Raw genomic sequence first — 27,800 nt, 5'->3', positions numbered from 1 at the left:
CCAGGCTCCAGATAAAGTAGAAATCTGTAGGAAATAAGTGCTACCAGACAGTAAATATTAAACTGAATGCCAACTCTAACAACTTTTTGATAAAGCTTAATGTTCACAAACCCCATCAGAATTGCATGAGGTTGTTTAGAAATATTCTAAACCAAGATTATGGCTTTGGTCTGAGGTTCAAGTTTAAGACACAGGTTCAAGTGCACTTTATGTTCAGTGGAGTGAATGTAGAGGATGGAGGGTCCTCGCTTGTATTGCAGCATAAAAGTGTTTGTATGTGCAGGAGATTGTGTGCATGACTGAACGTGCAGAAAGCAAGCAGAGCCTCCACCACCAGTGTGTAAAATAGTGCGTGTTCTAAACATGGCAGCAACTATTTATAGCCCCTTCAATTATTGAGAGCCGGATTCTACTCTTTTCTACTTCAAAGCTGACACACCCACCCCTCAGCACCTCAACACACACACACGCACTTACTAGACTGAGGGGAGGGGGGAGGCACGGTGTTGATGCAGACATGGAGACAGTTGAGAAGACACGTTTCTGTGTGTATTCTAAATGGAGATGCCAGATCACCAGCTAAAATTATTTCCTCTCCACTCTGCTTTGGTACAGATATTCAGTGGGTGAACACAAATAGACAAGAGGGGAAAGGAAAGACAGCAGAATGGAAAGGATAAATGGGATGACTTGTGAGAGGACAGAATGGGAGGGGAAAGGTAAATTTAGAGAAGATTTTGAACGAGCAAGACAAGCTTAGCATTGAGAAAGCAGGAGAACTGTGTGCATCTTTGTCTTCATCCGCGAGCAGCCTGCAGCTCGACGACCGCAAAACTGAGCGTAAACAAGCAAACAACAAAAGTTTCATACTTCCATACAAGTTTATGATAAAAATCCAATGAAACATCATTGATTCATACAAAGTAGCATAGTCAGCCAATTCAACTTAAGCTCTAATAAAAAAAAGGAAACAAGATTAAATAAAAAGGTAGAAAGAAATGCATTCAACATGTTGCAAAACAACAGGATCTTTATCTTTTCCTACGACAATCTGACAAAAAATATTCATCAGTTACAAGTTGGCAGTCTTTTGTTCCACAAAAATACACAGAATAATATTTTTTTTAAAAATGGGGAAAAAAACATTTAGATTTACTTCAAACTAACGCCTCAGCCAAGAGGAACACAGGGAGGAAATGTTAAAAAGTCTGAGCCCAGTGTGTGATATTCTGAAGAGAGGAAACCAAACCCCCAACCCCGTCCAAAAACAAGCAACTCTGGATGTGCAAGTTGGGAAAGTGGAAAAAGATGCAGAGACCAGTTTAAAAAAAAAAAAAAGAGGAGTGGGTGACAAATAGTCCATGTTGGTGCCGAAAAGATCTTGATGTGATGCAGTTCAATGAGCAATACTGTATGTACTGCAAGCGTCTCAGTAGATCCGACCTCGGCTCCTGTTGCCTCTGGCTCCGAAGCCTCGTCCTCGGCCTCCCCTGAACCCGCCACGCTGCTCTGGAGTCCACAAGACACAAAGTTCAGTAGTGTCATACATGTGATCACCGCTATCATTAGTTTTTCCTGTCAACAGTCTTTACAACCACAATTCATTAAAAGTTGGGACGCTGTTTAAAATATAAAAACAGAATGCAATCATTTGCAAAGGAACTGTTTACCTACAACAGATTTACAAAGTGTTTCTGAGTAAATATAGTAACATCATTTATCCAATCATGTGTTCTCAAAGTGGTGAGCCTCTCTCCATCCTCGCTTGTGAGCGACTGAGCCTTTCCAGGATGCCCCTTTCATACCCAATCATGATTCTATCACCTGTTACCAAAGAGCCTGTTTTTGGAGTGTTCCACATCTTTCCCAGTCTTTAGTTGCTCCTGTCCCAACGTGCTTGCAACGTGTTTGAAACGTGTTACTGGTTGTGTTACATTAAATTCAAAATACGCAGATATTTACAAAAATCAATGAAGCTGATGAGGTCAGACATTAAATATATTGTCTTTGTGCTGTTATCAACTGAATGTATGTCCAAAAGGATGAGCAAGTTATCAGATTCCACTTTATTTATATTTTACACAGCGTTCCAACATTTTTGGTATCAGATGAAGATTGTGTATAAAAAAGTCCCATCAGCTCTCGCCTGACAATGACTTAATCTGTGTGGACAACAGCCAATGTTTCAGGGCTTCAACACATAGAAATAAATGTAGATATTTATTCACGAAACAGATCAACAATAAAGAAGAGGATTATGCTGCAGGTATATCTAGAAAAGTTTGATGCTTTTTTTCAGCTGTGACTTTCAGTCGTCACTGGACTTAATTTAACTCCATCCTCCACTGAAGAAACCAGAGCTACCTTTAAACCTACGAAGTGGTTAGAATATAAAAATACATCTTTCAAGTTTCAGGGGAGTGTGTCTTCAACAGTGAAGACAGTGAAGGTTTCCTTTGACTTTCGTGCCAACCAAACCTTTAAACAGGTCTTCAGACACAGATGTGATTAGAAAACAGTAACTGTGGCTATGAATGAGTCAAATAACCCAAAGTACAGGATAAAATAAATACAGGCTAACGTGTGCTCACCGTAGTTAAAATTGCCAATTGTGGCGCTGTACTTGCCGCTGGGGGGGTTATAGATTTGCCGTGCGTCCCTCCGGGATTGAGGAGAGATCTGTTTTTTTGTGCTGCCACCAGAGCCCATCTCTTCACCTGAAGGGCGCTTGGGTCTACAAGCACAAAAGAAAAGGAGATGATGACCTAACAGGGCAACAAGGACACTCAGCTGTGGTGTGTACAGCTTCTGACTGTTACATTTGACAACAAGTGGGAGCAGACTTACGCGACTGCCTCGGTCTTCTGGACAGGTTTCCAGGACAGAGTGACTGTGCTCTTGAATGATGGAGGGTTGTGGAAGAGATCCTGGAATGGAAATAAAGATCAAGAGAGGGATTTCAAAGCAGAAACTTTTTTAGTTCATATCTCATCGTTCTTTATTCACTGACCAGAAAAACAGAAACCATGTACATCATAATGCTACCCTGTGCAACAGTCCTTATAATGAATATTTCCCTAATAAAAGTTGAAATTCTCAATTGCTCACGCAGTGTCAGAAAAGTGCTGGGTTTACTTTTGTGTTACAGTGGATTGCATTATTATTGTGAGGCATGTCTGCTTATCTTGAAAGATAAATGATAGGAAAAAACAGGTTTTTGCATATTGCAGCTCAAAGAAAAACGCCTGAAAACTCACCACAAAAAATAATTCAGTACAAAAACCACTTAAACGGTGTGGATAAAAACTGAACAGAGCATTTACAGGTTTACCGTGTTGTATTGCATTTCATTATACGGCCATTTTGATTTTTCTGCAGCACCTGAACGCCTTACCTTGATGAGGATGTTGATGTTGTTTGTGATCTTGAGGGCCACCACTTTGATCTTGTTCTGATGAATACAAATACAAGCTCGTCGTAAAAATGTGTAAGAGCAGAATTGTCAGAACACAAAAAAACTTGCACTGTTATGTTTGCATTGTTGTTGCATGCATGAAGTTTCTACTTTAGCAAAGCAATCAAACTTAATGTGATTGTTACCTCTTCTGTCTTCAGAGCATCTCCAGTCTTGCCTTGCAGTGCTACTCGCAGCTGTCTGATGTAAACCTGCAGGCCTCTGGCAAAATACTGTAACCTGTTGAAACACAAAGTACAGTCAATTCCATGTGGAAGATGTTATAAAATGACCAAGAGCTTTTCTTTAGATTAAGCTAAACCGTCAAACATACCTAACATGCTCAACATCACATTTTGGTACAACTACAATCCTGATTCCAAACTGGTTGGGACAGGAGCTCTAGCAGACATTATCAGGTGCCATTCCCTCACCTGATCTTGAAGTCTTTGAGGCGCTCGGCGTCCACTTTGTCGAGGAGGAAATCTGGCAGCTTCTTGCCCAGCTGGTGGAAGCCGAAGAGGAGACACTCCACGTAGCTGAACTGCAGTTTGGGTTCCTCATTTGCAGAGTTCTCTCCATTCTCCACCTCATCTGGTGGCAGAGGCATGAACTCCTACACAGACAGAAAAAAACATGAAAAATCATGAATGGGAAATTTTTTTGTTATTCCAACTTTACTGTCAAGCCATTTGGAGCATTAGCAAAGGGATACACTGGATAGCTTTTTATTCTAACGGTGCTTATTTTAATATTTTTTGTTGAGCATGTACTGGACTTCGCTCTACAATAAGTGAATGTGAATTAGAAGTCATTTCTAGTGCAAGTGCAAAAAAACTGTAGTTCCTAGACTGGCCACCTGAGGCTGGCTCCAAAAGTGAGTCAATTCCTACAGACGCTCATATTAAAAGGCCCAAAAGAAATAAACAGGTTTACAGCCTGGAACAAAAACTGCTGATTTCCCCATTGTCAGCTGTGCAGAGGGTAAACCTTTAAATAACTCACTCATTGAAATCATATTCGGGCTTAAATGTCTGCATAATTATGGGCATGGCCACTGACTGACAGCTAGCTGTAAGGTGACTTCATTCGGCCCACCTCAGTTCCACCCACATTCTACCTTTTTGCCCATTTTTGGATTAGTCAGGAGTATGGCACAGTCAAATTCTCTCATACTTTGTGTTTAATAACTGACAGTAACGGATGTAAAAATCTTGGTGTATAAACAGCAAATACTGAGAACAGATGGGACAACCTGACCAGGCAGAGACAATAAGTCATGCTCCTGAATATCACAACAACTACTATTAAAGTAACCTTAGCCAGAGAATTAATCCTTAGCTGGCCAGTGGCCACGGTACAAAGCTGACTTGGAGGATCAGCATACAGGATGCACATGTGCAACAAAAGCAAAGTAAAGAAACACTAAAAAGTGCAGTGAAATCTCAGAATGGATCCGTGGGGAAAACTGACAGTGTGTATTTTGATAATTAAGAGCGTTTCCTCTTGTATTCCTCCACATCCAACAACAATATGAAAATTCGTTCTCACCAGCAGCTTGGTAAACAGCATGTTGAGGTTGGCCTCCAGTTTCTCCATGTCTCCACAGAACGGACTCATCTCAGCCAACAGCTTCAGCACCTACACACACGCACACGCACACGCACACGCACACACACACACACACACACACACACACACACACACACACACACACACACACACACACACACACACACACACACACACACACACACACACAGCTTTAGCAGATCCCCTCACGCAGTGTAATGTGCATTGCTAATGAGAAACAGTGTTGCGTGGTGCAGACTAATGACCCATTAACAACATGCAGTTGGCTGACACCTCTGACAGGTGGCTGCCACGCTGACTTTGTTTACTACTACAACCGCTCACCAAATGTCAGACATTAGGAGTATCGACCTCACACCAGTGGCCATATTCGTCAGGCCTCTCAGGAGTGGAAGTGATGATTCGGACTGAAAAAATCCAGGTCAGGAAACTAGTCTTCTTGTGTTTAATGGCCACACAGGCTTGTAAACTGCAACACTTGAACATGCACTGTTTGTCCTTTGAGCTATACCTCCAATTCTGGATTACCAGTTTAATCTTTTCTTCAAATGACATGTTTAATATTTAACACGGAAACCACGAACTCTCCTCCATTATGTAACACTGCGGGTTTATATTATGGTCACCACCTCTAATCATTCGTTTAGGAGAGATCACATTTTGGCATGGCAGACAGTTCTAAATACTATAGACAATACAATACCCATGAGCCTCTGCTGTCACTGGCTTGGACAGGAGGCCAGTCAGAGGCACAAATCGGGGCGGTAGTGTAGGGCTGGGCGATATGGATGAAAACTCTATTGTGATATGTTTTATATCGGTTGATATCAATAATTATTGATATTTTTTATGACCTATTTAAAATAATGACCAGGAGAAAAATACATTCAATTTAAACATTTTTATCTTAAATTTAACCTTCCTCTGATTATAATCCCCTCAGCTATCAAGGCAGAAAGGAAATGTCAACACAACCATGGAAAACACTCAAATAATGAATGTAAAAAAAGTGTAAAAATGTAAACAGAGAGAAACCTGAGAACTTTTTTTCTGCAGGTTTAGTGCAGAAAGCTCACAAGCTGATTCACCTTCTGCTGAATAAAATGTTTTCAAATATGTGCAGTGTTTTGGAAACATAGCAGAAACTGAGGTAGACTTGACATCAGTAACATACAAACAAACAAACAAACATGATAGACAGTACAGTAACACTGACTGAACTATAAAACCAGCTTAGACATATGAACAACTTTAGTCACTCTTCTTACTCTAAACATACATGAACTATTCAATTATATTTTTATTGCAAGTGTGTTTAAGAAAAAAAAAAGTAAGTGTAAGACATGTTTATAACCTGGCTTCTCCTCAGTGCTCAGTGAAGCATGTCTTTAGCTGTATGATATACCGCTGCCTCCGTTACATCTTTGTGCCTTTTAGATGATTTGTCATCAGGCACTGAAGCTGATACCTCTGCATGGTGGTCTGCTGCTTGTGCGGTGGTGCTGCGGTTGGCAGACGTTGGCGAATACAGCTGCGCTCCAAAGAGTGAGCGCGGCTAAGGTGGTTAAACAAGTTTGTGGTATTACCGGTCTTGGTGGGGACGACAGTCTTGCATAACTCACAGACCACATTGGTCTAACTACAGTCCGACTTATGAAATCCAAAAAACTCCATACCGGCGAGCTGACTTTCCCTGTTTTATCGACAATTTCTTCGCTCGCTGTAGCGCTCACTTTCTATTTCTCATCTCACTCCTCGCGGAGCAACAAACACGTGACAACGACACGGCGCAACCGAACTTGATAATGTTACATGATTGGCGTGTTAGCATGTCTCTCTCACTGATTAGCGATTACTCCCTACGTTGCTCAGTTACCTGAGAGCGAGTGCCTTTGTTCATGCAACCAACCTCACTTCGCAACTTCAGGTTTCTTCCGACGAATAATAAAAAAAATAATCATCAAATGTTTTATCGAATGCATTTTATATTGATATTGATGACGTGTCTATCGCGAGACATATCGCTATTGTTTTATCGTCCCAGCCCTACGGTAGTGAATTCAAAAGCTTTGTCCTTACAGTTGAAAACAAAACATGGTGCCATGGTTGCAGAATTCACCCATAATGGAACACAAACTCAAGAGTAAATGGACGACTTATACTGCAGGGTGTCTTTTCAGTTTTTGCTAGCAGTGCATGTCACAGAATTTTAAGACCAGTGATTGGATCTTTCTTACCGAAATGTACTTTTTAACATCTGCTTCAAAGTTGTTATTGTAACACGTCAATCCAGGATGTGGTCGGTATGTGATCAATAAACATGAAAAGCAAGAAACCGTCATTTCTCATTTGAGAGTGAAAATAAGAACCAACCTCCAACTGAATGTCCAGCTCAGCCACGGGACTTGTCAGGGCACTGAGGTTGGGAAGGACGTGTTCACAGAAGTAGGTTACAAAACGTGTGGAATGGACATTTTTCTACAAGACAGGAGAGAAGTATGATCAATCAAAACTTTAAATACAGTAAACCACAACTACATGCCAAATAAACAAATATTAAAAGAGACAATATGCACTGTGCATACACCTGCAGATATTTGAAGATAAATCTTCAAACTGATTAATCATTTATGTTCTTTTTCATGCAAATATTTAAAACTTTGTCACGGTAAAGTGTGTTGGTTATACTCACAGAGAATAAGGGCAAGGCCTGGCGTGTGCACTGCAGCAGGCGGTCAACAGTGTCAGGGTCACCTGGGTTGAGGGCCTGCTCCAGGAAAGCCTGCTCCACCACCAGCTCCACCAGCTGCTGCCGGCCGTTCACCGTCTGCAGTACCCGCAGGCCCGACACTACGCGCATCAACAGCACAAACTCCTCTCCTGTCACATCTTCCAGCACCTGAGGACGCAGCAGGGAAGCAAAAGATACCATTTATCAACATGTGCTCTTGTCTGTTTTTATACAGGCTAACATCAACCTAACACTGCATTACTGTTTGAACTCCATCTAACATAGTGTCAATATAAAAACTAGACACGCTTTTTGGGCAATAAGTCAGCGGAGTTTTGGCCAAAGTAACACATAAGACAAAAATAATCTTCACCTTTTTTAACAGTGACTAAAAACATGGCCTTTAAATCAGATCTTTACTAGGGGAGAGACGCTGATGTCCAAACAAATTCACAAGTCAGTTTCACTCGTTTACAAAACAAATGCAAGTATTAGAACCAGTCACAGCCAAAACAATCAGCTTTGGCCAGTGGTAATCTTCACACATCCTGATTCCATTATTTGGTAAAGATCGCTAATCAATTCTACACCATCTGCTAACCTTCTTTGTCTCTGCAAAGACATAATCCTCCACATCCTTTGTCATGACATCCTCTGGCAGGGTCTTCAGTTTGGCTGACAGAAACTTGATGGCCCTTTCCCGCACAATGTCCTCCCCCTGAAGGATCTGAGAGAAGAGGCCACCGAGAGTACCTGGATGACAAAAGACAGCATTAGATAGGGATGTGTCAATGCAAGTGGAAAACTATAGTCAATGGGATCACAATCCCAATCTGAACTCAGAATGAAACAGTCATAAAACACACACTTTACAAAACAGTACAATGTGTAAGCAACACTTACCCTTCGCATCTATCTTGAAGATAGAAATAAGTGCTGCATTCACTTGGTTGAACTCTGCTGTATCATCTGAAAGTATAAACAATTACAGATTTTTCAGGATCTTTTTCCCCAATATTAGGATAGAATTACATCAAAACCAAGAAACCAATGTGCTGTACAGACTGACAAGCAACTCTGATGTCTACAATATCCAGGGACTAACACTTAATGTAACTGAGACTGAAGAAAACAACATGACTTTATTTTTAGAGTTTAACCCACTCCTGTCAGTAAGGCTGTTCGCAAAAACAAATTCAATACAATACCTGTCTGAAGGAGCTGGGTGAGAATATCTGCAACTCTGAGGATGTTCTCGCCAGTTGCGAATCGTGGGAGCTCCTTGATGGCCTGTCGCCGAATCTGTACAAAGACAAGTACACATACACACAAACTGGGTATGAATGCATAAAAATGACTATTATGAATCAGAAAGGGGAGGAAACTTCACATCAACACACAGAACCAGTAATCTTAACCCATATGAACTTAAAAGACAAGACAAACTCTCAGATTCCCATGCACCCCTATGTCCTTTAATACTCACCGACACATCCTCATCTTCACAAAGATCAAGCTGTGCATTGATGGCAGCATCGGCCAGCTCCGGAAAGCTGCTAAAGAACTTGGGGATAAACTGTGCTGCCAGGCGCTTCTCCTTCGGACCGCCCTTCACACCATCCAAGATTACTTGGTAGGCATCTTTGTGCTGCGGAATAACAGACAGTACATTTTAAAGATGCACTACAGCAGTATCACATTCATCATTCATGCTGTACGTCAAATCCTGGCTTTTAACAGCTGGTGCTGCTCGGGACATTGAGTGTATCTGAGTGTAGCCGTTCGCCTGGCTATGTAAAAACCTGTGTATGTATGTGTACTACAGTGAGGTGGGAATACTCTGAAAGTAGCCTATTTGAGGGCAGAACTGGCACCAACAAACTTGGGGATGCTCTACTCTCGCTTATGATCATCACTTGACGTGTACATGCATGCAAGGGGAACTTCACTTGTTTAAAAAAATAAAGGTAATTTTAACAGTGACTCCTCAGCTTGCGGAAACTGCTGTACATCTCTGTCCTCTGTGGTTCTAAGGGAGCTTTCTAAAGTATGAGGAAAAATAACACTGGTGGTGTCATCAGGGTTATCCAGGTTCGACCAGGAGACTAGAAATTGATAACAGAGCAGTTGCATCACAAACTGGGGGCGTTGAGTTTGAGAGAAAATATACTAAAACAAAGGCATGAAGCTGCACTGTGAGCAAATATTTTCAACAACAGGCTGAAAGTGAGGAGTTCTGCTGGATTGATTTTGGCCATACTTTCTTGTGAGTGCCCTGATGGAAATACAATACTACGTCGCAGGAAAACCATCTCTAAAAAAAGAGGGATTCTCAAACGGCGATGGAAAACTTGCCTTTGAGTTTCAGATACACATGAAGATAGAAACCGGTGTCCCTCTGATGTGGAGGGAGTAACCTCGACTTGCAGAGACAAAAACCTGCCAGTCCACTAAACTTTAACCATTAAGGAATTTAGGTGTTCTTTGTGATTCAAACGATTTCCCCCAGTGTTTTGCGACCCAATTAACTGATGACAACCGTCACAAACTTCTATCAACTACCAGTAAAAACAGTATCTATCGGGGTATTGCGATGAATTTAAGTCAACCACTAATGCTGAATTTGACTGTTCTTGGCTTTAGCTCCATTGAAAATGGATTCGCTGGTAAGAAAATAACCGTTTGTTTAATAATGGATCCCGAATTAGTACCGCCTATCAAAAGGCTCGCAATGCGAGGCCATTAACATTAGCCCGGTCACTACGGTCGCTAGCTACAGTTAGCCTAGCATGCACACAACAATGTTACGGCGCTTAACTCGACAAAATTAACAACAGTGCAAGTAAAATAACGTACAGTGATAAAGCAAAAAAGTTCCCAGTTCAATGGAGTTTAGAAAAGAAGACGTGTGCCTTTGCTTACCTGGCTGAGGTTTTCCTTACTAGCATCAGCAAGGACCCCATAGTTACGATAGAGATCCTCGATGGTGACCGCCATCAGCGTGCGTACGGGTGCCTGCCGCTCACAGATAAGACCTCCGATAAAAACACAGAAGAAAACCCTTCTCGAGTCACTTTTGCACAGCTGCAGACGACTGTAGCACAAACAACGCCGTATTATCGAGGAATATGCCCTTCGAAAAAGGGACGCGAATTTATGAAATTTCGAGACCCGTTAATGAACACCCCCCTACGGTCCGTCTTCCCGCAATCTCTCGTGTACTAGCTAAAATGCTACGGAACAATTAGTACAGAGCATGCGCAGGTTTAGCCAATCCTGTGGGGAGTCACAACACATGTGACCACATGCGAGCGCGGAAGTGGTGCGCCGTAAAACCGTTCATGTTGCCAAAGTGACGTATTATATTCAAAATATTTATGTTCTCCATTTTCTGTACGGTGTGCTCCCATGTTTACTTATATGATCTGTTTACTCCTGTTTATATGTTAATATGACGAATATGAATAAATATGATTCATGTACAAGCTTAGAATTTTCAAAAATGTATAATATGTCGTGATTGTACATGAAATCCAAATAGATTTTAGAAAAAAAAACAAAAAAAAAAAAACAGATCCATGAGTAATTAGTAATTTTTGTAGGATGTGTATCTTCATAGCTACATGCCAACTTTACAGGTTAATATTAATATTGTATGTAAAAGTTTTGGTCATTTAGACTAAGTTAGTAACTAAGTTACTAAGTTGAGACAATATCTCAAAAAAAAAAATCACTAAGAGTATTCTCTAAATTCAAAAGTTTGTTCATTAAGCAATAGTCTACACTGATGTTTTTGAATGAGTAACACTGATAACTATTTTTTGACCAATTTCTTTGCATTCACTTGATCATATTGAATGTTATTCAAAGTAATGTGACTTGTACTTGACCTATGAAAGCATGTGAAAAAAGAAGACATCAAAACAGAAAATCAGTGCAAACACTTTTATTTAATTAATTAGACGCAACAACAGTTCTGTACAAGCAATTTCCCCTTCCAATTAAATGTTTCCGGCATAAAACGTTGAAGCACAAGGAAGTTCTGGATCCTGGAAATTTGGTTTCATAGGAATCGGATTCCTGCTCCAAACTGGACTCCATCACATATCCTGCAAAGGACCACAGAAAATCAGATGAAACCAATACCAAAGCAACGCAAGAATCAGATTATTTTTGGTGCAGTTTACAGACACCGAAACAGTATATCTCTTGAAAGAGTGTTCTTACAATGTGTATGTAATGTTATGTGAATCTACATGATTGTCCAGAAAAAGGATTTGTTTACTGTGAAAGGGTCTGCTTGTCAACTTTTATTCTTCTGTTCAATATTTACTGTATTTGCTTTAATAGGGCCTTCAGTGTATTTCACACATATAGACAGATGTGAGAGTTACACTGCATGAGATGCAGAGACTCACCTGTACAGACAGTTCCCGTGTGATTGGTATATGCAGGTCTTCTCTAACTAAAATTCATCATTCAGTGTCTATTTGCAGGTAGGCAGGTTTACCTAGAGTGCCTTAAATGTTTTAAATCTAGTTGGTGAAACTCAAAATCATCTTAACTAAAACTAGCTAACCTAATCTGCTTTACCTGTCTCCACTCTGGACTCCCATGGGAATGCAGTAATTCAGCTCCAGTCTGGCAATGTTCCCGAGACGCAGCACAATGCCCAGTCCGTATGACCAACGGATGCATTCTGCCAGTTTCTTCAAATGTGCTCGTGGCCCCTCACCTGAGTGAAAACGAACATATAGCCTCAGACACACAGAAAGCATCTGCAAAACACTTCTGTCCAAACCTGAACTACACAAGAGAGAGATAAAAACTCAAACTGACCTAATCCTGCTGAACAGTCACTAATATCAAGGTCCGGTCCACAAAAATCTTTCACTGACATTTCATTAATGCTTGTTCTGTTTCCAATACTCACCATAGTTTAAGTTACAAAGGTTTCCAGCATTGAGAAAGAAGTGCATTCTGAAGAGGTCACCAAAGCCCCCCCTGCCTGGTCTGAAGGGTAGAGGCGTGTAGAGGTGGAGGCCTCCAGCCCAGTAGCCCTCTCCTCCCAGGTAGTCGCCTGTCATACCAGTTATACCAGAACACAATATTTCAATAAACCATCAAGCTTCAGTTTGGTTGGCAAGAAACTCAGCCAAGTCAATGTCTCACCTTCACTCTGTGGGCCCATACTGTACATGCTGAATCCCCTGATACTGGTGGGGCCACCTAGATAGAACCTAAAAGGTCGACAAAGACACACAAAAAATAAAGTATATATTACAATCGCTAGCTTTCTGTGAATACAGGAATAATTACATTTTTTAATTAGTTATTGTAGTTTGTTTTATTGTAAGCCTGCTTATGAACACAGTCATCAGTAAAAGAGTAAACTGTACTCTAGTAAGAGTAACTCGGTCAAGTATATTTTTGACTCAGCCTGACTTAACACTTTGCCAGGACATATATATAATGTCTGCAATGTTCATCTTAAATAAGCATCCATAAATGCATTTGAAATAATGGAAAAAAGATAGCCCTTATAACTCCAGAACTTGCCTGAGAATCATCATGTTTTCCTGTTTAATTTAGTATCAAAGTAATCCAGTGATGGCTGTGCAGACGTCTATGGATACAATGTAAACAGAAACTGCTAATAGCCAATTTGGCTTGCTTTTAATTAAGTTTAAACAAATGTAGGCCCCCAAAAAAGAGCAAATTTTTGATTTTGTCTGACTTTTGAAAAGCTCAGGTCTTTGGATAATGGTGATTGGTGGTGCGTTGCTCTTCCGTACCTGTCTGCTATGCTTGTTTGCTTGTCACCAATGGGCAGGAGCAAACCACCCCACAGTGAGGCAGAAAGGACCTGGAGGAGAAAGTAAAAGGGTCTGGTCGAGTTGACTTGTGCACAGAATAATAGAAACAAAAAACTAACCAAAAAAGTTGTTAATTTTTTAAAAATAAATATGTATACCTGGCCAAAGAAGGACTACACCAAGGTTACTGTAAATTAGGCTGTTGGTCATTTAGTTAATTTTCCTGCTCACAGACTTTCTCATTAAAGCCTGGGCATATTGTTTTAATTACTTATCTAGTACTTAAATCTAAAACCACAAATAATCTAATTATTCTGTATTCTCTAATTTATACTCGTACTTAAGTCCAGTAAAACTGCTTAAAGTTAAACTACATGAAGTGCATTTCATTGAAATAATTTGTTACTGGCTGAAATGTAAAATGTAGAATCTCACTGAGTCCCAGAAGAGGGTTTTGTTGAGCTGGATCTCAAAGTCCTCCTTCAGGAAACTAGCGTCTCCTCCAGTGTAACCAGCAAGTTCCTACACAACCACAACACAAAATATCAACCTGGTGTCCAAGCTCAGTCATATTATTTTCATAAAGCATGCGAAACAAAAGTGCTGTCTTCGTGTTAAACAACAAACCTGGTGGATCTTTAACAGGCCACCTTTCCTGGGAAGGATGGAGGAGTTTCTGGTGTCGATGACCATAGCATGCTGTAAAACAAAAATGGCACCATTCACTCAGCTACTACTAAATACTGCTTTAGTCCTGCAGTGTCTTTCGGGATATTCAGTCTTTTCCCTCAATTCAACATAATGCAAACCCAACATTCACAAACCCCACAAGTTACTGAAATTTGTTGTGCAAAAATCTTTGTGAAACTCTGATTAAGCACTGAAAAACAGCTTTGCCATGAATTCCCTGACAGCTATTTCAAAGCTCACAGTAAAATCTTAAATATAAAACAGGAGGCAAATACCGAAAGTGAGGACTTGAGGGAGTGTCCACTCTCTTCCCGGACGGCAAATGAGGCAGTGCGAGCCAGACAACCCAGCTCTCTCCACACTCCCTCCCACTTCAGGGTTTGGTTGGTCCTCCACACAGGGAACTGTGGGTGGCAAGTGGGTGATAATACACCAGTTTATTACTTTTATTTGTACAGTAAATGCAGTAAATGAGCATACAGCATTTGTTAATGGTAACAAGGCAACTTTTGTCTTGAAAAATAATAGTGATGTGACAGGCTCCTACTGGTAGATCTCTTTCATCATCCATCCTAAAATGATAAGTAAGTGTTAGCACAAGAAAAATGGTCTAAAACAACTTTTCATTTCTAAGGACAAAACTTGAGTCAAGAACTGGACTGACCATTTTGACGGCTTCTGTTATGATTCTTTTCAGCTCATTTAGTCATTTGTGTTAAAATCTAACCTAAATGGGTGAATCCCTGTGCAAAGAGGCAAGAGACTGTGAGCAAACAACAACAAAAATAGAAAATAGATCAAGCACATAAAAAGAAACAAGTATTTACACTCAGCTCTGCAGAGACGCCTCGGTCCGTCTCCCTCAGTGAACTCCATGGAAATTGACCTGTTACTTTGTACACGTTGAGTGAGATGCTGAAAGTGAAAGAAAAGAAACAAAAGAAGGTCAATATCCTGCAAGGATTCCTTTGTGATTAGAGAAAATATCCACCTGCATACCAACTGCAGATTGCTGAGACATTAGCCTCCTCACTGATGGGCCCAAATCTAGAGCTCAAGCACCAGGAGGTTCACCTTACCTGCCTAAAGTCGCCACTGTGCTAATGAAGGGAGTAATATGAACTTATAGGAAAAGAGTAAGAGTTCCTGCAGATACAGTGACACACATGCATGCCATGTACCAAGCGGATTAGACATGAAAACAAACAGATGTTCTGAATATCTTACTTCCGTTCAAAGTGTCCTGGTTGGGGTTTGAAGAAGGACAGACCGTAGGATGTCTCTTTGGTTCCGTAGGAGAACTGGAAAGTCATTTTTTCTGCCCGACCAAATACATTAGGTAACTTCAGGCCCAGTACCTGAAATTTAAGAGTGATGGATGTGAGCACTGTGCAAGTGCAGCAAGCTAAATCTGAATTCAACACTAGAAATGATCTTTACAGAGAGAAAGTGATCAACCAGTTTACTGAATCAAATCAGGAAGCAGATGGTGACATGGCCATCATAGCGCTCACCATGCTTCCTTCATTGTTTCCAACCATAGTGTTGTAACTGCCCGTCATCCGTCTCAGCTCGGTGACTTCAAACGTCACGTCGAGGCCGTTGGGAAGAGCATCCTCGCCTAAAGAGAAGAGAAGACAAAGAGAACATCAAAATTATTTTTATTTTTAGTTTAAAACAGAGAAAATTATACAGTAGAATATGTGCATTTATTTGGAAAGTGCCTATGTCTAATCGTTAATTTTTCCAAGACAGCATAGGGATCTCAGTACCTCGCGACGTGTCAATAACAACTTCAACTTTCCTGAAGATACCGAGACGCAGCAGCTTCTGTCGGGCCTCATGGGACTTTCGCATCACCTGCAAAACAAATGAAACCAGTGTTGATGTCAGGAAGGGCTGCTCACAGGCATAAATTGAACAAGTATCAGTAAGCACAGCTTCATTAACATGCACCTACATCAATCAAGTTCCTTGCCCGGAACACTTCTGAGATTTCGTATGTTAACAGGTCCTCCTTGGTTCTGCCGAGCCCATCTATGTGCACTCGCTGAACTACAACCTGAAAAAAGGAGGAACAGACAGCATTGGGAACATTAAGAACATCCAATACTATATCTAGCATATTAGTTACATACATTAAAAAAACACTCATTAGCCAAATATTATGTTGCAGTGTCTTCCAGCTATAAAATGATTTGCACTTTGCAAGAGAGTCTACTGTCATCACAGTGCAGAGCAAAACAAATCTTACATCCTTATTTTCAAGAACTTCTTGCTTTGGCTCCTGTTCAATCTCTAGAGCTTCAATGTCATCAGCATGAACTCCAAGCTCTGGCCCTTGCATGGGCAGAGGGTCCAGGCTCTGCAACACAAAATATAAGGAGAAAAAATGAGACTCATAATCAGATCCTTGCACTACACCATAATGCAGACAGATACAGGTTAGAAGGAAATGTAGCTGAACAATAAGAAAATCTCAGTATCATGAATGCATCAGGATAAGCAGAAATGTGGTGGGGAAAATGGAAAATGATGCGCGGGGAAAGCAGCTGGATGAATGAATAAATGAGAGAGACATAAACAGAACAGCAAAATCAGCCAAGTTTTAATTAATTTTAACAACAGATTTTTCACCAAGTGACTGGAGGTTAAAGGAAACACGCAGAGCTTTATGTATTCAAGCTGTATTTTTGGTATATTTGGCCCTGGGTTCAGTGAACAACAATAAGAGTGCAGCGGACAAGCTACTGTCAAAATGTGCTGCCTGCACCCAACTCCAGTGAGTGCAGGGGCCACGAGCATCTGTCATTACTGTCTGTGTCGAAACACACACACCAGACAGCGTCTTTGCGACGGTAGAAACTCGCTGCCACCTTTAGCTGGAAAGTAAGTCAGTTCCCCATCACGGAGCTGGAGGACTGAGCCTTGAAGGACCTTGCTGAACGTACAGTGTGGCCTTTTCATGCAGCACAGTAGCCGCTCTGTCAGATAAGCCCCCTGAACACAGAGAGAGGTCAAAGTCTGAGCTAACGCGTTAAAAGGACTTTTCCTTACCCGGGCGTGGACGGTGCCCATGCTGAGCTCCGCAGGACGATGTCCCGGTAGAAACGGGCGAAACTTTCCGTGGAAAAAGACTAACTAATTTAACCTACAAGTAACCGGAGAAAGACGAAAACGCTCCGTATAAGGAGGCGGCCATGTCACTTCCTGACCACGCCCTCTGCGGGTGCGCGTTCAAAACACAAACGCTGCAAAGTGAGAATAAAAACAACAGAAGAAGAAATAAAGCGCGGACACTTCCTCTATTTCTGATACTAATACCGTTACTTTTTTCCCCCTTTCTTATTATTATTATTATTGACACAGCTACAGATCACATCCTATACAGATAAATAAACAAACATTAAGGGGTGTTACATTAAGAAATGATTACATATTACATAAAAAAAAAAAATGATTAAGATCCGTTTTTTTTAAAAGGACTATTAATTGTAAACAAAAGCAAAAACAAAACAGACACACCAAGCTTCTTCTCTGGCGATCATATAATGGAAGATACAGACACAGACTAGTCCAACTTTCTGTCTACATTTATGCAGGTTTAATGGCAGAATGGATTTCTACTCACAGTACACTGGAGGAGGAAATATGTTTATATGAAGATGCATTATTAGTTAAAAAGGTGTGTTTGTGTGTGACTTGAAGTGGGCAGCCTCAGAGATAATCCCCAAGGTCATGTTGTGGTGTAAAGCAAAGTATCTTCTTGCTGGGTGAAAATATATGTTAAATGTGTCCTCCATGTATGAGACACCAAAACGCTGACCAATGGTGCACGATTAAACCCCTGGGAAAGAATTTAGTTTTATATCAGTTTAAGAATAGAAAGGGAAAATCCTCCACAACTGAGATGCAGAGTGATGTAGACTCATAATACCTGCTGTCTTCTGTTGTCCTACTTCTGTGAGAGCGCTCAAGAAAGAGATTTACAAGAGATTCATCACAGTGAAATTGAATCTGAATCAGAATACGCATTAACATTAACAGTTTAATAACATCATTTTATAAAATTTGTACATTTTACAAACACAGCTCCATATAAAGCCCCATTCTAGTGATGACATCCAAATGCATGTCAGCCTATCAGGGAAGGAATAACCTCTCAGATAAGGAAGAAAGCATCAAGGTTTTTTATACGTTGCTGAGCATCTCTGCAGGCCTTGAATCCTGTAACAACCAAATGGGACAAAAATGACCATCATAATACGGTGAGTTTTAAAATCTTGATGTTAAGGTTTTACAAGCTGCTCTTACGCTTCTGTCTTGAAGGTCTCATGGGATATTCTGTCTTCATTTACACCCTCAGGACATTCATTAATGTCTGTTATGCCCAGTGTGGTCAAAGCTGGGGGAAAAGGGACTCTGTGAGTGTTTATTTTAGTAAACAGTGTCATTACTCTAGAAAAGGAAAAAAAAAACAACTTTGCTACGATGATACTATGAATAATCGAGTGAATTCAAAGTATGGGTAATACAATGTTACGAATGAATACATTAGCTACTACATAAGAAATGCGATAAGTGCAATTGTTTTTAATACAGAGATTCTGAACAAATATAAATATGTGCATGAATATATGATTTATTATTTGTTTGAGTGATCTTAGAATGATGTCAATACAGTTATGTATTTAATCATATTTAGAGTGTATGCAGCGCCCATGTCCTGTGCTCACCATGCTTGTACTGGGCAAAGGTGATGTATTTCTGATTGGTTGGGTCCAGTATCCCGAAGACTGCATCCAGATTGTGGTTGTTGAACAGATTTGGCCCTTTCACACCGCTCTGCTGAGAAATCTTTAGCTGTTCCAGCTGTTCAACAAGAAACTCTCGAGGATTATCTGAATGAAAGAATCAATCACAACAAATCACTGCAATTAAGGAGCACATATTCAAGTGATAAAGGTTCAATTATTGGACACTTTGGAGGAAGGATATAGAAAAACAATATGATATATATAAACTTTGATATGAAAAACAGCTAGTAGAAATGTCAATGCAAAACTGATATTCTGTTCAAATACACTTTGTAGACAATATCAACACTTGGGTTTATATCCAGGGGAAGATCAGTGCAGTATTTGTGTGTAGTAGTGTAGTGGTGAGTGAGAGATATCATGGTTAAACACACATTTTCTTGTGTTTAACTGTGTCCTTTTTCAAATTACATTAGAGCTATACATTATTATTTAATGACAAGCTTGAACTGCAACATTGGGTTAGCTATATTTTATCTTTATTATGTTTATTACAATGTTTAACCCTATTTTTCTTCTTTCACCTTTTTCCCATCTAACATCAGGAGGATCAGGAAGATGCAATCCTAATCCAGCACATAGGCAGTTCAATAATGTATAATTCGTGACTGAGAAGATAACCAAACACTTGTTGATCTGTAGAATGTTAGCCTATAATTTGAGTTAGCTTGCCAGCTACTACAAAAACCTCGCGTTTTTCAGCACGGAGTGTCACGAAGCTGCGTCTGTACCAGAGACGAAATAAACTCTAACCGGGTCTGTGAAAGAACAGCATGCTGGTCAGGTTGTCCATGAGCTCGATAATTTTGTGTTTCTTCAAATAATCAGCGGCGTCTTCTTCTCTCTGCGTCGCCATCTTTTCCACTTTACTTCTGTTTGAACTTGTTGCTATGATACGCCAGCATCCAACGCGCGTGTTCACACTTTGTACTTGTTTATACTTGTGAGGTCCCTCACTGAGTTAATAACAAGTCACACACACACACACACACACACACACACACACACACACACACACACACACACACACACACACACAAACAGACACAAAATAAATGTATTTACCATATTATACAAAAAAAAACCCTCAAATCTAAACTAAAATCATCCCTTTTCAGAGACTGCTTGACAAGTCACTAAACTATTAGTCAGTTATCAAAATTGTTGACGATTATTTTTGCAAGCTTGTGAGTATTTCCATATATAATGCTAACATTTACCAAGTCAAAGGCTTAGTTTGATATTTTTATTTCAAATAGATTTGTCTGCTAGGGAAAAAACAATCAAACCATGTACTTTTGAACAGTACAGACTTGAGCAGGTACCATGTCTCGATGAAGTGCTCTCTCACCCTCTTACATCTTTCTCTTGGCTGAAAAATGCAAGTACGTTTACAAGGATGAAGAGATGTACTAACAACACAGGGATGCAAATGGATGAATAAAGCAAATGATCTTCCAGATAAGATCCTGATCCTGACCAACAGTATAGCATTTTATTCCACTTCACTTGTTCCATCAGACGAAATCACTGAGGAAAGAAAATATCCATTTGTAGATGGCCCAGAAATGATTTTACTCCCAGGCACATGGCAGGCTTAAGCTTTTCCTCCATCATACAGAGGATGTGTCCATCAGTCCGCTTTTTGTTCTGCTTTTAGTTGCTGCAATGCAGCTAAAGCTTCTTCTCTGGCTTTGTAGCCGAGCAGTTCTGTCTGAAGCTCCCCAGGCTTTGGTGGGATCTCTGGAATACTCTGAAACCCAACACAACACAAATACTGTTAAACACATACCGACAGATTGGGTCTGTTTGGTTGGGTTAGTGATAATGTGATAATATGGTATCACACAGTAGTGCTTGATGAATGAAAGCAAATTGGTTTGAAAAAATATCTGCTATATAACAACACATAATATAGTATGTGTAATTTTCCAAACTGTTGTCTACTTTTCCAAAAGGAACATCTGCAGAAAATACAGACAGGCTGTTGTGGGAGAAAAAAACAAAACGATAATTTTGTCTCTCACCAGATCAGGTAGGTAGTACTGGTGGACGACCTGTGCTCCTGCAAACATGGACAGCATACTGGCACCCAGCATCTTCAGGTATCGAGGCCAGGACACACCAGCTGGCATCTTCACAGACTTCCTCAAGAAAGAAGCATACTGTATTAAAACTGCAACTTGAGATCTTGTATACAGCTGCTAAGAGTATGCGTTACCATTACCATGTTAGCTCTGATGTAACAGTTAACAGGGCTATAAGTTTGAAAAACGGAAAATGGTACCTAGTGACGGCACGTAAGTGACACTAGTTAGACCTTACCTTGTTTAATTCACTTTCACCTCAATAAATGACCGAGACGTCAAGCTGATTTTCACTGTTATAAACCCAGCTGCCTGTCATTGGGACATACAAACAGGTCATGCTGTTTAGCTAACACGAAGATAATTGAGTCGAGTAGAGCTCCCACTCTGGCTCTATTTACGGATACCACAAATGTTTCGTTTCCCGTTGGCCGTTTGTACCTTTAAGCTCCACTTTGGTGAGTGTATTGGTTGAGATGGATTGTAATAGATTTTTTAAGATTGGATGGAAAAAACAACAATTTTCTATTCGACTATTTGAGGGGTTCTGCTTTTACTACAGAGTGATGCGCTTTACGAAAACACACCATCTTTGGCTGTTATTCTCTTCTGCGGTGAAAATTCTTGTTGGTGCTTTCAAATATATGAGACCTCTCGCCGTCTAGCGGTACGTTTTGCGAACTCACGCACCTGATGTACTATGAACTATAATCTCGTATTTTATTATATTTAAAGGGATTAAGGACCCGTGCAATTTTTCTTATTAATTATCGACGGTTGGTTGTGATAGTATCGTTGTGTCACATGCCCAAGAATCCCAATGAGCATTTCAGCCGGACTCATTCATTATACCTCCTCACCAATAGGTGGCAGTAAGCCTCCACTCAACCGTAGCAAAACGGAATGTTCAGCGTTTAAATGGTCTTTGTTTTGGGAGGATTCCAAGCCCCCCGTCTCATTATTTGAAACCAACAGAACAAAATGTATGACAGGTATGTTAGTTTGCTCATATACCTTTATGTTTCGTTAATGTAGAGGTTTCTGTCGGTTTTGAGATAGCTGTTGGGCTGTGTAATGTCGTTAGCTCACTGGTAGCTAAAGCTTCCACCTTCCTGTAGCAGTGTCCATCCGTCTTCTTTGTGCCAGCAATGTAAGTTACCGTTTGCGCTGCAGTCCTCACACAGCTCATATCTCCAGTGTGTATCAATGCAGAATTTGTCCGCAGAATGAATGTTAATTTATTCAAATAAGTCAACAGTTATGATGGAAGAAAACCAGTATACCTCACTGACGGTTCCTACGGATTATTTTCAGCAGTGGTGAGTTGGTGCTGGAGGTGGATGCAGGTCCCGGCAAACTTCTCATCTTATCCTCTTGGCATCGTCATTTTCATGCATGAGACGAAGAAAAATAAATAGTATTTGACACACGACATCATACGTATCTATATACTTTATTTTCCCGTTTGTTGCAAGTGATAATGTAATTATTAAGGATGCTAAACTGATAATGTAACATTATGTGTCTAATAATAATGTAGGACTAACATCTTGCATCAAAAGTACCCTCAGTGATAAATCAGGTGTGAAACTATAAGTAGTCATAAGTATTCATTTTTAATGCAATGATACTGCGTTATGTGCACTCTGCAGCTGGTTTGTCAACTCTCAAAAATTTGACATGTAACTACATTATCCAGCAGTTGTTACACCATCACTTGCTACAGGCTTTGTAAATACACCTGCAGGGGCTTGTACTATTTGCAAACCATAAAATGAATACAGCCTGAAAAGAGTTTGGCCTGTAGCTGACATCATATCAATCACAGTTGCACTGTTTTTGCAAGCTTTATCAATTGTTTGTATGTCTTCATTCCATTCTGCTCAGCCTTACCTGAGCGCACAGCAAAGTTGGCATGAAAGACCCATTTGTGGATGCAGTGAGCGAGTGTTCTCTGTTATGTGCTCAAAAAAAAAATCACAGGCACAATAAAGCGAGGAAAAACAGCTTGACATACACACTCAATGAATGAAATGCAGAGGATACAAACAGGTGTATGTCAGTGCATGGGTGTTTGTAAATCGTGTGTCTTGTCAGTTTGCCTCACCCACTTCTTCACGCACCCCATTGAACGCCAGACATAGTTTGTCTTCTCCCGCCATGCCCGGGTCCTATTTCGAGTCCTTCTTTTGCTCGCCTTCCTCCTCCTTCCCTCTTCAGTCTTCTTCCTTCCCTCTTTAACCTTCGTCTTCCTCCTCTCCTCTTCTTCTCTCATGCTCTCTCTTGTTTCTAGGTACCAGTCCAGCCAGCAGCACCCAGAGGCGCAGTATGTGATGCCATATAACAACATGGGCCATTATGCAGAGGGTCCCAGAGAAGAGCTCGTCATGGCAGAGCTGTCCGTCCACCGGGAGCCGCCTCTTCACCAGGAGCCTTTTTATCAGAGCCACCAAGCGCCCCCAAACCACTACCAGGAACCATCCTACCAGCAGAACATCAGGGCGCAACAACATCCTGTACACCTGCACCAACCTCAGCAACAGCATGCAGTACAGGGACAGGAGCTGAGTGTTCAGCAGCAACCTCAGCCTGCTGGCCCACCTCAAGGTACGGAAAGAATTATTGTCCTTGGAGCCCCCATCTACGCCTTCGTCCGCTCTATTTTCTCTAATGACTAAGTCTTTTCAGCTGTCTTTATCGTTTTGTCAGTCACATCCCAACACGTTCCTCTTCTCTGTCCTAGTTGTGACACCAGTGAAGAAGAAGAGAGGCCGGCCTCCCAAGCAGCAGACGGAGGAGGGCAAGACGCACGAGGAGGAGGACGAGACCGAGGCCGCCAAAAAAGCCAAGAGGGCTCTGAACCGCTTCAACGGCATGTCAGTGGCTGAGGTTATGGCCAGAACCCTGCCAGACGTTATTACCTACAATCTTGACATTTTGATAGTGAGTTATTTACCGGGGACACATGAAGAATCTCTGTGTTTATTTATTTGAATATGTAGTGCATTGATGATTGTTTTGTGACAGTTGCACTAAACAGGATTTCTATATGTTTGTAATTTTCAGGCACAAAAAGCTGTAATTTCTAGGTCTGTTGCCATGCTAACACCTTCCTGTGTCTCCTCAGATTGGAATTAACCCAGGACTGTTGTCAGCCTACAAAGGACACCACTACCCAAACCCAGGAAACCATTTCTGTATGTTGAATCTCAATTTCATTACTTACCTCAGGGAATACATGTCAGCTTTCACCTTTAACTTCCTCTACCTGACAGACAGTAACTGAAAAATTCCATAACCCTTTAAAAAAACTGGCATGTGTCCAGTGTTGTGAGATGTTGGCTGATTGCATTTTTAACTTTTCTTTCCAGGGAAATGTCTGTTTCTTTCAGGTCTAACTGACAAGCAGCTCAACTACATGCACGACGAGAGTCTGCCGGAGAGTTACAGCATCGGCTTCACCAACATGGTAGAGAGGACCACACCTGGCAGCAAGGACCTCTCCAGGTGAATTTAAAAAAAGCCCAATGTAATCTATCATGTCCCTCACAAACATCAATGAAATTTTCCTGGTTTTATGTTTTTGTCCCAGTAAGGAGATTCGTGAAGGAGGTCGACAGTTACTTGACAAGCTGCAGAAATACAAGCCGTTAATAGCAGCTTTCAATGGAAAAGGTAAAAATCACAAACATTGAAACTCTTCTTGTTTAGATTAGCTCAACGCCGTTGAGTAAGTCCAACACTGATTTGACATTTGTTTATTTTGGCAGGTATTTATGAAATCTTCTGCAAAGAAATTTTTGGTGTGAAGGCAAAGAATCTCGAGTTTGGTCTACAGCCCTACAAAATCCCACAAACTGAAACAGTATGTTGAAACAGCGCCTGGAATACTCAGACTATACACAACAATGCGAACAACAATCCTCATGGCATGTTTCCTTTCACTTTCACTTAGGTATGCTACTTGATGCCATCATCAAGCCCCCGCTGTGCCCAGTTTCCCCGTGCACAGGATAAGGTACATTTCTACATCAAGCTGAAGGAACTGCGAGACCAAATGAAAGGCTTGGCTCCAAACCCTGAGGTGGAGGAGACGCAGTACTCGTTCAATCTGCAGCTAGCTAAAGGTAAACAGTACAACTCCTGCTTTTTGATTCATATGTGTAATTCTTACAGACATATTTATGTCTTCGATGATGAGCTAACTCCCTAATGTTGCGTTTGTTCTGCAGAGGATGCTAAGAGGCTTGCAATCAAAGAAGAGCAGGTGGATCCCGAGTATGAAAGCTGTAGTGGGCTGCATGACAACGCGAGACAAAGCAGCAACACCTTCAACTAAAGGAGACTGAGGAGAGGTGAAAGAACAGGCCTGCCTGCGGTAGCACACAGGTAGCACACTTACCATGTGCTGTAATTCTAATTAGGTGGAATTAGATGGAATCTTTTAATTTCTAAACAAACAGTCAGTACTTCAGGTACATATATTCTAACAGAACATAAGAACTCCAAACCATTGTGACTGATTATTTATCGAATGCAATTTAGAAGTCTTGGGTTGGGTTTTCATACTATACTTACATGAAGTGAACCAGTGAACCACTCTGACGCTGGATTTGTCAATCCCAAAAATGATGGCAGGGTATGAAAAGACATTGTTGGTAATGTCAAAGGTAACGTGTGGAGTTTTTGACCTCTAGTATCACTATGGAGCATTTTTTTTATGACTGGGTCCTTCATGCTCACACACGAGGGCACACGGGGATGTGGATGGCACCATGCACATTCTTGGCAAAGGTTTCTCACTATTCCACTAATCTACAGGTGGTGGTAACATGGAAAAAGATATGCAGCAATGCACCAGCAAAAGCAGCAAAGAAGAAGACCACTTGGATTAAAAACAATGCAGGTTTTAATTTTTGTGAGAAAGTCGGCTCTGCATTGTGTGTTATGATGCACACGATGCATTTTGGAGATGAACAGTGAATGTAAACAGAACTATTGTTTGTTTCTGGGAACATTCCACAGGGCACCATTAAAGGGATAGTTAGGTTTATGAAGTGAGGTTGAATGGGTAAGTTTTCTAAAGTCGCTGTCAGCAAGCGGTGAAAATATTATTGTGTTCACTTAAACTGATATTAGTTTAGTTGTGTCCTCTTTTAGGTGACTAAATCCGTTTTGCTGCTGACCCTGTTCACAGCAGTGCATTGCTTAGCTTCTGTGCTGGTTCACATGTCTGCTGCTTCAAACTGGGACCCACCAACCTCCACCTCCTGTGAGGTGCTGCACTGACTGCACAAATACCTCAAAAAACCCAATCTATCCCTTTAAGTTTCCACAATTTGCAGTAAATGACAGAAAACAGTGGCATGGTTCTTTAAAATATCCTTTGAGTGGTTTCTAGAAATAAAATAGTTTGCTCAATGATTGCCACTGCTTTGCTTAATGTGTTATAAATGGCAGCACAGCCCATCTCTATTGTGGTATCTTGCAGAAACGGACATTGTAGACCAGTCAGCGGACGCGGCATGGAATCACTGCAGCTGCAGATGTTCACTCAACAGACACCAGAAATCAGCTGCACTCATAGCATGATGCATCAATGAGGGAAGGAAGCCCTCTGATGACACCACAGGAGAAGAGGAATCATGCAGTTTCCTGAGCCATCGCAATGTGACGCACAAGGGAGAAAGTGCCCCCAACAGTTACATTTTCTAACTCTCAAAACAGACTGTGCATGTTTTTGGTGTTATTTTTTATTACTATTTATTGCATTTTGTATGGTATGTGGGTCCAGTGACTTATTTTTGTATTTTAAAAGAATGACATTTTATGATTTATCAGCTGTATAAATAGGTAACTGTACTCTGGAATTTCAAATCTGTAATTACAGAGTTATTAAATCTCTTCTAGAGATGGCATGTTTATTGTGTCACTGTTTAAGTTATTCATTTCGAAGCTCTAGGAAGTCTCATTTTTCCACAACTGGAGAGCTCATCAGGTTGTATCGACTTATTCTACACAACTTCCTATTTGTAACGGGTGTCATTAATGAAGAAGAAATACAGGTCAATAAAATTACTCCATTGGGATTTATAAGATGAATAGGATTCTGCAGGAGTGCCGAATGTTTGAAACCAAAGCCTTCAGTGGAGACGTGTTATTGTTGTCATTTTCAGTGATTCTGTGTTCAAAACGAGGACTGACCCTATGCTTTAACCATATTGCCATATTCTTTATTATATGAGCTGTAAAAATAGAAAGTAGTAGTTGAACTCATTATTAGAAGAACTGAGGCAAAACAGCAGCCAAATTAAATATTGACAAACTGGATCACGCTGCAGACGTCCCTTTAATCGCCACAGACCATCAGCCAATAGAAAACGAATCTCATGGAGTTTAAAAGTCGAGAAGGTCATACCAACGTTTACATGGGTGCATAACGTTTCCGTATTGTCGGTTTTATGGGCAGTTTACAGTAAAAACACCATATGCAAACTTAATATTTTTGAAATAAGGCAAAATAATATTCAATAGTTTAAAATGTGGCTCGCTGGAATCATTATTCTTGTTTATAGTCAAAGATATTTTCTTCTACACACCTACGTCTTCGAC

At 40.7% G+C, this 27,800-nt stretch overlaps 5 protein-coding genes across 11 annotated transcripts; 1 reads left to right on the top strand and 4 right to left on the bottom strand.

Moving 5' to 3' along the window:
• Window positions 1-865: 865 nt before the first annotated feature.
• Window positions 866-11,012, bottom strand: api5 (apoptosis inhibitor 5). Its single transcript, XM_070972856.1, has 14 exons — window positions 10,701-11,012; window positions 9,265-9,426; window positions 8,987-9,080; window positions 8,682-8,747; window positions 8,380-8,531; window positions 7,740-7,946; window positions 7,421-7,525; window positions 5,006-5,095; window positions 3,889-4,070; window positions 3,601-3,694; window positions 3,395-3,451; window positions 2,848-2,927; window positions 2,592-2,734; window positions 866-1,509 (listed from the first exon to the last, which is right to left on the bottom strand). Exons 1-14 carry the CDS (start codon window positions 10,773-10,775, stop codon window positions 1,430-1,432), a joined length of 1,587 nt encoding a protein of 528 aa, XP_070828957.1. The 5' UTR covers window positions 10,776-11,012; the 3' UTR covers window positions 866-1,429.
• Window positions 11,013-11,708: 696 nt separating this feature from the next.
• Window positions 11,709-17,499, bottom strand: samm50 (SAMM50 sorting and assembly machinery component). Its single transcript, XM_070972058.1, has 15 exons — window positions 17,342-17,499; window positions 16,539-16,649; window positions 16,245-16,346; window positions 16,057-16,144; window positions 15,799-15,905; window positions 15,512-15,642; window positions 15,112-15,199; window positions 14,560-14,688; window positions 14,222-14,293; window positions 14,030-14,116; window positions 13,574-13,644; window positions 12,951-13,018; window positions 12,712-12,858; window positions 12,372-12,513; window positions 11,709-11,887 (listed from the first exon to the last, which is right to left on the bottom strand). Exons 1-15 carry the CDS (start codon window positions 17,360-17,362, stop codon window positions 11,842-11,844), a joined length of 1,410 nt encoding a protein of 469 aa, XP_070828159.1. The 5' UTR covers window positions 17,363-17,499; the 3' UTR covers window positions 11,709-11,841.
• Window positions 17,500-17,883: 384 nt separating this feature from the next.
• efcab10 (EF-hand calcium binding domain 10) lies at window positions 17,884-20,006 on the bottom strand. Its single transcript, XM_070972610.1, is given in 5 exon segments — window positions 17,884-18,511; window positions 18,599-18,689; window positions 19,021-19,185; window positions 19,855-19,975; window positions 19,977-20,006. Coding segments are annotated over 5 exon segments (453 nt in total). The 3' UTR covers window positions 17,884-18,465.
• A 412-nt stretch (window positions 20,007-20,418) lies between these two features.
• On the bottom strand, window positions 20,419-21,542 carry uqcc6 (ubiquinol-cytochrome c reductase complex assembly factor 6). Of its 2 annotated transcripts, none has more exons than XM_070972611.1 (3): window positions 21,427-21,542; window positions 21,129-21,249; window positions 20,419-20,854 (listed from the first exon to the last, which is right to left on the bottom strand). In XM_070972611.1, exons 2-3 carry the CDS (start codon window positions 21,234-21,236, stop codon window positions 20,735-20,737), a joined length of 228 nt encoding a protein of 75 aa, XP_070828712.1. In that variant the 5' UTR covers window positions 21,237-21,249; window positions 21,427-21,542; the 3' UTR covers window positions 20,419-20,734. The 2 variants fall into 2 exon arrangements, with proteins under 2 accessions (XP_070828712.1, XP_070828713.1); XM_070972612.1 differs by having other exon boundaries at window positions 21,129-21,245; window positions 21,427-21,538.
• A 517-nt stretch (window positions 21,543-22,059) lies between these two features.
• tdg.2 (thymine DNA glycosylase, tandem duplicate 2) lies at window positions 22,060-27,110 on the top strand. Of its 6 annotated transcripts, XR_011602545.1 has the most exons (11): window positions 22,078-22,338; window positions 22,440-22,507; window positions 23,482-23,795; window positions 23,932-24,131; window positions 24,316-24,385; window positions 24,560-24,695; window positions 24,781-24,863; window positions 24,959-25,053; window positions 25,144-25,315; window positions 25,421-25,577; window positions 26,680-27,110. XR_011602545.1 is itself a non-coding variant. In XM_070972609.1 (10 exons), the coding sequence occupies exons 1-9, from the start codon at window positions 22,170-22,172 to the stop codon at window positions 25,525-25,527; spliced, it is 1,188 nt and encodes a 395-aa protein (XP_070828710.1). In that variant the 5' UTR covers window positions 22,072-22,169; the 3' UTR covers window positions 25,528-25,543; window positions 26,680-27,110. The 6 variants fall into 6 exon arrangements, 2 of the variants coding, with proteins under 2 accessions (XP_070828710.1, XP_070828709.1); XR_011602546.1 differs by lacking the exon at window positions 22,440-22,507 and having other exon boundaries at window positions 22,060-22,180; XM_070972609.1 differs by lacking the exon at window positions 22,440-22,507 and having other exon boundaries at window positions 22,072-22,180; window positions 25,421-25,543.
• The last annotated feature ends 690 nt before the right edge of the window (window positions 27,111-27,800 follow it).

The sequence above is a fragment of the Chaetodon trifascialis genome, chromosome 10 (assembly GCF_039877785.1).
Source record: "Chaetodon trifascialis isolate fChaTrf1 chromosome 10, fChaTrf1.hap1, whole genome shotgun sequence".
NCBI classification, from domain to species: Eukaryota; Metazoa; Chordata; class Actinopteri; order Chaetodontiformes; family Chaetodontidae; genus Chaetodon; species Chaetodon trifascialis.
Note: the sequence above shows the minus strand (reverse complement) of the source record. Positions and strands in the feature narration are given on the sequence as shown.